The 9,854-nt window shown below is 45.8% G+C and overlaps 1 protein-coding gene across 1 annotated transcript; it reads left to right on the plus strand.

Moving 5' to 3' along the window:
• The first annotated feature begins 1,054 nt into the window (after positions 1-1,054).
• Positions 1,055-9,228, plus strand: amotl2b (angiomotin like 2b). Its single transcript, XM_030403965.1, has 11 exons — positions 1,055-1,286; positions 1,815-2,610; positions 3,140-3,308; positions 5,215-5,359; positions 5,441-5,530; positions 6,160-6,455; positions 6,545-6,720; positions 6,815-6,916; positions 7,026-7,222; positions 7,336-7,467; positions 7,873-9,228. Exons 2-11 carry the CDS (start codon positions 1,898-1,900, stop codon positions 7,956-7,958), a joined length of 2,106 nt encoding a protein of 701 aa, XP_030259825.1. The 5' UTR covers positions 1,055-1,286; positions 1,815-1,897; the 3' UTR covers positions 7,959-9,228.
• Positions 9,229-9,854: the final 626 nt, after the last annotated feature.

Raw genomic sequence — 9,854 nt, forward strand, 5'->3', positions numbered from 1 at the left:
CTATACTGCCGATAATGAACACGATAACCACTGAAATTTGATATCAATAGGTAAAAAACTTGAAATGTGTTTATTCAGATTTGTTAATATAACTTCAAGAGTTTCAAGTCAGAACGCAGCAGGATGAACTGCAGAAATGTGAAATTTGTCCATAGTCAAAAAAATTCCTATAGTATGAGGCTTCAAATTATAACTTACCAACAAATCTGAATCAAAACCAAAAGATAATTTTACTACTTAATTCTATTTATAGAGAAAAAAATGTACTTTAAGGTCGGTTTATGCTACTTTAAAGAGGAATTAGTTTACTTTATTACTCCACTCCACTATTTTGCATGCAAAACACAAAACCAGCCCATAAAACATGATTTTGCATACCGAATACTTTTACTTTTGAGAGTCCAGGTGCGTTTTGTTACTGACTCTTCAGTACTTTCACTAAAATGCAAGACCTCTACGTGTCATTCAGTATCTTTACGTGTGATATTCAGACTTTTACTGAAAGTGGCCCCATGGTAGTTTTGAAAAATAAATTAGAAATCTGAATTTGAATATTTACAATATTAATGGGGTGATGATATATTCATTTTTCCATAACTTGAATAAACAAGCTGTTCCCAGAGGAAAATATTTTCCCCTGAACACAGTTTGATGCTAGAGGGGTGGCAGGGTCCGCCACATGTAAACAAAGTAAAACAGTAATGTGTTGTCCTTTAAAGTCAGTTTCTATGTTGAGTTTATTCAGAATACTTGTTGTTTGTTTAGGCGTAAAAATGAAATTAATTAAATGCTGTGTATACAAACACAGCGCTGCCTCTGAAAGTTTCTCTAAGGTCTCGCTGGAGGGAGTTTTTTTTTTTTTTTTGCCACAAACTGCTCATCCACTGCGCGTAAAAAGGCTTTTATTCCTCAAACACATTCACCCTAAAGCTCAAATATCCAATCCTATAGCTCTTTTTAACTCCTCGTTGGTAAGCATGCTCCCTCCTCCCCCCTCCTCCCGTGTGGTTTTACGCTTTTGATCCCAGAGGGACCTCGCGTTTTACATTCCTGGCATTCCGACCTCAGTCCCTCCTCGGTTACTTATTATCGCCGCCTGCTCTCTCCACAATCATTTCACAGCAAGAGAGGACCGCGGCAGCCCGTCCGGGGGGAGGAAGATGAGACACGTTTGACTCGAAGAGAAACAACCCCTCATGGAAACAGTGGATTTACTCTGAACTTTTTTTTGTTTTACTTTACGAGAGATCGAGAACGAAGCCGTGCTACAATGAGAACGTGAGCTGGTAAGTGGAGCGTCTTTTTTTTTTTTTATCTGCCTTTAACAAAAAAGAGAAACACGAGCGCTAAAAAGGAATAAAAGTCGCACATTTGAACTTCTAGTCGACAGTGGCGGTGGTGGATTGTGTTGTGATGGGGTTTTAAAGGAGGATTGCGGTGTTTTAAAGGAGATAAATGCGCTCTAAGGCGAGAGATGAGGTTATTTTCCAGCGCGGTTTTTGTGCGCTTTTGCTCCCCCGTGAGATTGGAATTTTTGGCGCATGCATTTTTGTGCCTGCTGTGGAAAATGTCTCCACATCTCTGTGTTGTCGCTGTTGGTAACTAAACCCAAGGCTGCACTGTTGTTCAAACAATTCTCTGACTAAAACATTGATCAGAGAGATTCGTGGAGTTTATATCAGAGGAAGTATGTTTACATGACGTCAAAGTCTGGGTGGTTATTCATGCCTCAAACTTTTCTCCTGCATTCAGAGTATGTTATTGTGGCTCCTGAGACTGATTGTGCTCCATTCTCTGTTTCTGCTCTGTTCCAGGTTCACAGCTAATTTATTTAAATACTTTCAAAACGAGAAAGAGCTCAACTTGTCTTAGACGATAACAACCAACGCAAAGCTACATGGCGTCCACCGAAGAGCCGTCTGGCACGGTCCTGCACCGGCTCATCCAGGAGCAGCTCCGCTATGGAAACCCCACAGACACGCGCACCTTATTAGCCATCCAGCAGCAGGCCCTGCGTGGAGGCAGTGGCAGCAACAGTGGACCCAGCAGTGGGGGCGACATGGGCAGGAGCCCACGATCCTCCCTGGAGAGTCTCACCCAGGAGGACCCTCAGTTCCCTCAGCTCTCTGCCAGGCAGGAGCCCCAGGGCCAGGAGCACCAGGGGGACTACCACCACTCAGAGAGTGGCTACCAGCTCTACCAGCTGCACGGGGAAGAGCTGCCCACCTACGAGCAGGCCAAGGCACATTCACAGTATCTGGCCTCACACTGGGCCCCTGCAGGCCCCATCAGGCAGCTCCACGAGGGGACACTCCTGCACGAGGGGGCCTTCCACGAAGAAGCAGACCTGATGGAGCTGAAGTGCAGCCATGTGCGGTCGCTCAGCGAGCATCGCATGCAGATATCTCTGGAGAGAAACGATGCAGCTGCTAAGGCGGAGGCTCTCAAGAGCAACTCGCACAGCTACCCCGAGCTTCCTTACTACACGCCGCAGAGCCCGGGCCACAGCCTGGACAAGCGCTGCCCACCCCCGGAGTACTCAGCCCCCATCCAGGGCCAAGGATTTATCCCTCACCAGGTCCAGGAGCCGATGCAGGCCCAGCAGCACAGGTACAAAGACAGCCATGAAGGACGTGATCATGTTTGCATGTGTTTTTAAAACTACTTGAACATGACATCACACTCTGTGGTGTAGTTTTTGTACAAGAGCCAGCCTTGCAATCACCTTCCAGGACTCATCATTGTGTTTCACATGCGTAAACACATACTTATCACTGTGAGTCACACCGTGGCCTGCGTAAGGCTTCACATATCCTCCTGCATATTTAGAGGAGAGCAAGTCCAGCCCTGTAGGTGTTTGTAATGCCTGGCATACTGGAACGGGATAGTTTCACATGCTTGTGTGGCCTCGAATGCTTTTTTACCAAAGTATGTTCCTCATATAGGCTTTAACATTCTTCACAGCCGCACTGGAGTCAGCCTGTCTGCTCGCTGGTAGACAGGAGTGATATTTCAGATGCCTCACACTTTTAAATCTAGCTGGCTGCACCCGAACATTTAGATTCAGCCGAAGCAGCCACAAATTCAGACACGCCATGTAAGATGTGAGATTGATCTCTACTTGACATCTCCGTCACAGGTATGTCCAGTCCAGTCAGCCAGAAGAAGTTCCCTGCTACAGCACATTTAACAGCCTGCCACCTGCTGGTTTGGAGGAGCCCAACCAGGTGGAGCTGCTGCTGATGGAGAATGAGAGGCTGAGGCAGGAGCTGGAGGCGCACAGGGAGAAGACCAGCCGTATTCAGAAGGTAAGAGGGGGAAATCCATGAGAGAAATTGTTATATTTGAAGCAGCTGACATCTCTCGTAGGGCTTGTCAAAAGGCGTGTCAGAATATTCACCGGCTGTTTTGATAATCGATTAGTCAGATCAGGAAAAATAGGTCACAGTTCTCTGACCCTGGCTTCTTAAATGTGAATAGCTTCTGGTTTCTTGACTCCTCTGTGACAAAACAGAGGATGAGGATGTCATTATGGGGCTTTGGGACACACTTATAGACATTTTATAGACAAAACAACTAATCTAATTAATCGACTATAAAAATATTCATTAGTTGCAGCCCAAAAAAGGAGTAAGAAAGTCCAAACTCAAGCTGGACTGGCCAATTTCCCAACATCCACTGCTCAGTTTTCTACCAAAACACAGTCTTTAAAGGTGTGCTATGTTGTTTTGGGAAAGAACTTTGAATTAAAAGAGAAAGCCAAACAAACAAACTCTTACTTACTGCCCTTTGTTTGTTGATGTGTGGCGGACCCTGCCACCTTTTCTGGCTGTGTTATTGGGGACCTTATTTTCCTCTGAGAAACAGCTCGTTTGTTCAGTTACGAGTTCACTAAACTAAAGTTCTGAGTTTTAAACCACACTGCGAGGGGCACTGTGTGGCTTAAGTCGAGGGATTAAAACATTTAAATTCATAGGGAAAGCCAGATAACATCCTCCATCCCAGCCACCTGTCTACGAAACACAACCCCACTCAACAGTTGTCAGCCCACTCCCTCATCTGGACGAGACAGATGAGATCAGCAGCTGCTACCTTCCATACCGCGGAGGCACAAACAGAGGTCACAGCCTGCTACTGTGTTTACACACTCCTTTCATTGTGGAGCTGACCTGGTGGAGGCCCAGAGAGAGTGTGTGTGTGTGTGTGTGTGTGTGTGTGTGTGTGTGTGTGTGTGTGTGTGCGCGCGCTTTAGTTCCACGGAGGCCATAGATTTTCAGCCTAATCTAGGGCTTGTCAGGCAGCAGTCGATCGGGTTATGACCTGCATACACAGCTGACGGGGGTGTGGGTCCACAGCAGGTGGTGGGCTGCTGGGTAAAAAAGTGAAAGGTCGCTTTTGTTTTCACCCTCTCACTTTTTTCATGATTGACTCTACCCAAACAGAGCCTAAAAAAAAAAAAAGAAGAAAAAAAGTCAGAGCTTTTCTCGTTCAACACGGTGGAAACGGCCTCCAAGACATTTAACACCTCATCCAATCTTTGTCAGATCCACTCAGCTCTCTGCTGGAGTTATGTCACATGGTCCTCGCCTTGTCTCAGCCTTAAAGAATGATAATTGCCGGGGTTGGAAAATTTTCTCCGTCAGGCCGCAGCCCTGGGTAAACATGCCTGTGTGACTGCTATAATGGTGGGTTTCTCTTTGCCGTTTCCACAACCCAGGCACAGGCATGCACACCTTCCCTCTGCTGGCAGCCTTCCCAGACCTCTGTGTGTGTATATCTGTGTGTGTGTGTGTGTGTGTGTGTGTGTGTACGCTAACTTGTGCTTTGCGGTGTGTTGTGCAAATGCGCGCTCCTGTGCGCTCACACACCTGGAGCTAGAGCTATCAGCCCTCAGGAATGTAGATATAAATCAGTCTCACAGGGAGTGGTGCAGGCTTGAATTCCTTCTTTCAGTTATACCACACACACACACACACACACACACAAGCATACACACACTGAGTGTACTGTATACACACAGTCGCATATGTATATCGCGCCTATATCTATGTACTGTAACAACATGAATCAACATTCCAGCTCCTCCCTGGCATGTGAAGTAGGTTAACCATAAATTCCTCTTCTCCACCTTCTTCCTTTCTTCTTCTTCTCCAATCCTCACCCCATCTCTTCCTCCTCCGTTTTTTTTTCCTTCCCTTTTCCGCCTTTTTTCAGTTGGAGCAGGAGATCCAGCGTATCTCGGAGGCCTATGAGACACTGATGCAGGGCAGCACTAAGCGGGAAAACCTGGAGCAGACACTGAGGAGGAGGCTAGTGGCTGAGATCAGGAGGCTGCAGGACTTCAACAGAGACCTTAGAGGTACGGACCCACCACAGAAAACAGCATATGAGAACTTCATAACCTGAGATCAAGTCTGACTTTTAAACATTTGCATTGCAGAGAACTTGGAAAATGCGAGAACGCACGTCGCGAAAGAAGTCGAAGCAGCCGACCACAACCAGCACATCATGGCGAAGCTGCTCGAACAGAGTAAGCAGTTTCCTCCCTCTGTGTCCTGTTTCTGTTTCCTCCTTTCCTCCATCCTCCTGTGTATTCAACATGCTCGATTGGACTGGGGCCCTTTTTTTGTAGCGCGGGGCATCCTGCACGCAGGAATGTCACTTGCATAACCTCTGCCTATTTGGTGAGAAGGCCTTAATAATGGGAAATTCAGTCCACACACCTCTTTGCAAAGGGAAGCGAGCTTTCCTCTAAATCAGAGGGCAGCGGTGGAAGTGGTGGAAATGAGGTCCCCCACCTGTTGTTAGTGTGATTTATGTCGTCTGTTTAAGGAACTGGACTCAGGCGGGGTGCTGGTGTTTGTATGGCCTTGATGAGGAATGCTCTGTGCTATGTGGGTCAAAGGGATAGGGCGGCTTTCTCCCCCTTCTACCTCCTCCTCCTTCCTCCTCTCAGCATTCCAGGAGTGCTTCGCTAAATGAGGAACACTGGCCGCCATGTAGCTGGGACTTATTACTGGGGTTGGATTCAGGAGGGAGAATGAGCGAGAACCTCATGCTGATTTGCAACGATTTCATCTCATAGCTCTCGTTTCTTCAACACAAAGTACCAATAAGATCATCACGTTAATCGTGCGCTCGTTTTTTTTATCGTTTCAGATGAGGAGCAGAACTTTGAGCGAGAGCGCGTCGAGCGGGAGCTGGAGCGGTTGCGAACCACAGCGGAAGAGCAGGGCACCAGGGCCAAACGGCTCGAGGAGGCTTTGGACGCAGCTCGCGGGCGAGGCCGCCAGCTCGAGGAGGAGCTAAGGAGGAAGAGGGCGTATGTGGAGAAGGTGGAGCGCCTCCAGAGTGCTCTGGCTCAGCTGCAGTCCACCTGCGAGAAGAGGGAGAGCCTGGAGATGAAGCTGAGGACGCGGCTGGAGCAGGAGCTGAGGAGTCTGAGGGCGCAACAGGTAAATATCCTGACACAGGGGAACCAAAATGCTAATGCTACAAATTCACTTTAGTATTTCTGTTTTAACACTCTCTCCCTCCACCTCAGAGGCAGTCCCAGCCGCCAGGGGTGACCATGAGCTCTCTCCAAGAGCGCCTGCGCGAGCGCGAGGAGAGAATCTTGGCCCTCGAGGCCGACATGGTCCGCTGGGAGCAGAAGTATTTGGAAGAGAGCACAATGAGGCAGTTTGCAATGGAAGTTGCTGCCACCGCTGCTGCACAGAGGTAAAGACCACTGGAGTTTTTGGCGGGACGTGCATATTTTTTCAAGCTCATTTGGATTTGGGTTTAACCTAAGATTTTGTCTTTCTCTCTGCAGAGACACGACCATCATCAACCATTCGCCCTGCCACTCTTCGAACAACAGCTTCAATGAGGACCTCCCTGTCGCTGACTACAGGAATCAGGAGATGGAGAACAGGTGCATACCTAGAATTAAAACTCCCACGTTTACAGAGAATCTCCATTACAAACTTTTCCATTCATCTATCTGCTTTCTGACACGTTTTTCTTTTTCTGTTTCGCATCAGGATCCGTGCTCTCTACGCTCAGATCTTGGAAAAAGACGCAGTGATCAAGATCCTGAACCAGCGGCTGCACCACGACCAGGGGCGGAAGGACGAGCAAAGCCCTCGCACGAATCTCCTGAACATGGCGGCGGCGTCTCTCCGACCCGCCTCCTCCACTCCCTCCATCAGCACCACCACCAGCACCACAAAGAGTCGAGGTGAGGAGCACGACGTTGCAAGCTGCTAAAAGAAAAATGTGTGCACAGATTTCCTGTAAAATAAAGTCTTCGTAAGTTGAACGCGCTGCTGACATTTGTTTGTGATCTTCTAGGTAAGAGTCTCTCTGACGATCAGACTTTGCCGTGCCGCCAGTTCTCCGCTCAGTCCGAACCTGGAACGCTAGAACGGCAGGTGGAGAGAACCAAAGCCAAAGAGGCTGCCAGCACCACTAAGCTCAACAGTGGTGAGTGATCTATCCTACATGCATGAGTTTGTTTGTTTACAAGGGGGAGAATCCAATAACGCTCTTGTTATAAAACCCGAACGATGAATGGTTCATGTGTGAGCGCGCTCTTTATGGATGCTCACATTGATTAACCACGCTGCCGCGTAGTCGGCCAATCAGATACGATCTGTCCAGGTCATGGTTCATAATGTGGGCCTGCAGGAATGTGCCTGTGTTAGGAAATAATGCGGATCTGTTGACTGAGCACATTTACCAAAGTGCTCTGTTATACTGTGGAAAATCTCTGTTAACCTTTAGACAGTGATAGCTGAGCTGTATCCGGGACGTTTTTTTTTCCCACTGTTTTCGCCTTAAAGCATTTATTTACCCTCTCTTCTTTATTTCTTTCTGTTTCTTCTCCAGACAAGACAGCGCCGAAGAAGTTGCTATTAAACCCGTTCAGAGGCCTGGAGGAGCTGGAGTCGGAGGCGGTGGAAATCTTCATTTAGAGAACTGAGAGGTGGACTTTGAATGAGAAAACCATTCTGAGAATCTGTGAAGAGTGCAAGTCTTTGGATTAAATATTGGATGCAAGAATGTCGTGGAAAGAGGCCAATGCACGAAGAGGAAAAAAACAAAAAGGATTGTTTTCACATTTTTTAGAGGCAGAGCTGTGCTCCAACTCACTCACTCTCACTAAGCTTGGACAGCTGCAGGCAGTTTGCCCGACCGAGAGAGAAAAGATGAATCTTCTGAGGTACTCGGACAGTATTGTGGATTGTAATAGGGCAACATGTTCTCAGAGAGTGTATGCCAAAATATTTATATAAATATATATATAATTGCTGCTTTTTCCCTCCCCTTTATTTGCCCTTTATCTACTTCCCAATCCGGTAAATTAAGTAGCTACATATTTATCTTATCTGGTTTCCACATTCCCCAAATCTTAACTTAAACCTCATGCTCTTCTACATAGATATTCAATAAAAGGTTATCTACGTGACCTTCTCTCCCACCCCCCACACAAACAAGTGTGGCGTCAATCTGAGTAACCTCATTCCCATCGCACGGATCTTATCTGTTTGGAAGACTTCCCCTTTTTGTCCAATAATTTAAGCTGACATGAAACACTGCTGATCTAAAATGCTCCCGCTGTCCATGTGTCTTAAGCCTGAGTAGCTGGTTCTGCGGAGGCTTAGAACTGTGTGAACAGCGAGACGCATCATAAATATATTAAAAGACAATTTGGTGTTTTTTTTTTGTTTTTTTTTTGCCAAACTGACACAAACCTGGTGTTGTTTGTAATATTGGGAGGGTGTTGCATCATGGTGTTGATTTCATCATCTGTTGCTTTCTCTGATAACTTCTCAAAGTATGTTTGCATGTGTGATTTCAGTATGTGAGTGTGTTTCCCGACGTGGTGATGCCGGCTGGTTCCGCTCACCACTGTGGGATAAAAGTTGAAAACTACACCGTGTTTGTTTTTTTTGTTTCGTTTACTGTGAGCTTTGGAACTAACAAACAGGTTAATTATTATTATTATTATTATTATTATTATTATATATTTTATACAGATGTTTGTATTGTTATTTTAGACATGATAGTGCTTTGAGCCGGATGCCAAAGAGTTTATGTATGTTTGTTGTAAGTTATGTGCCGACAATCACGGTCATGTCAAGCTGTACACAACCAACCGAGTGTTGACTTCAAACAGACATTTCTGTGAACTTCAAAACAATATGCAACATTTCATAAAGCAATAAAATATTCTAATATACATTAACAGGCTCCTTGACTTGTAGATTGTGAAAATTAATCAGTTTTTTTACCCTTGGGTTGCAACTAGTGATTACTTATGTAGACCATATTCACACGGCGGCTAATATATTGTACTTATAAGTCCTGTAAATGTAAGGAATCTAACAAATCATTGTAATTCCACCACTTCCTGATTGATCAGCAACTGAAAGTGCAAAGGCTAATGAAAATCCAGAGACACATCGGGACAGTTTTTAGCTTTAACTTATTTGATAACCAGAAGCTTCTGTTGACGTTAGCATTCATATGCTTTCTCGCTAACATTGGTAGTTTTTCACGATAAGATAAAAAAGATTTAAACTCGGACGCACATCTTGGACACATTTTTCAGGCCTTAAAGTGAAACACACTGGACGTAAGCAACAATAATTTTAGCTAGGAGGTGGTTGAATGGTAATGTTAAAAAATGGGTTTTCAAATATGTTATTGTACCTTGATCGATGTCACTCCAGATTTTTCCCTACAAAACATTATCCCTGCCCTCTAGCTTCCGCCGCGTGAATATGGTCGACAAGTATTCAGCAGGGTCCCCAACAGTCCCCTTTATTTCAGTCAAGCCTAATCCAATACCAATTAAAACATATTTA

The sequence above is a fragment of the Sparus aurata genome, chromosome 21 (assembly GCF_900880675.1).
Source record: "Sparus aurata chromosome 21, fSpaAur1.1, whole genome shotgun sequence".
NCBI classification, from domain to species: domain Eukaryota; kingdom Metazoa; phylum Chordata; class Actinopteri; order Spariformes; family Sparidae; genus Sparus; species Sparus aurata.

Excerpts from the sequence above, each read along its gene's own strand:
- amotl2b (XM_030403965.1), top strand. The coding sequence starts at position 1,898 with ATGGCGTCCACCGAAGAGCCGTCTGGCACGGTCCTGCACCGGCTCATC. Across the intron at positions 3,309-5,214 it reads AGACCAGCCGTATTCAGAAG|TTGGAGCAGGAGATCCAGCG; the intron begins GTAAGAGGGGGA and ends GCCTTTTTTCAG. Across the intron at positions 7,468-7,872 it reads CACCACTAAGCTCAACAGTG|ACAAGACAGCGCCGAAGAAG; the intron begins GTGAGTGATCTA and ends TTTCTTCTCCAG.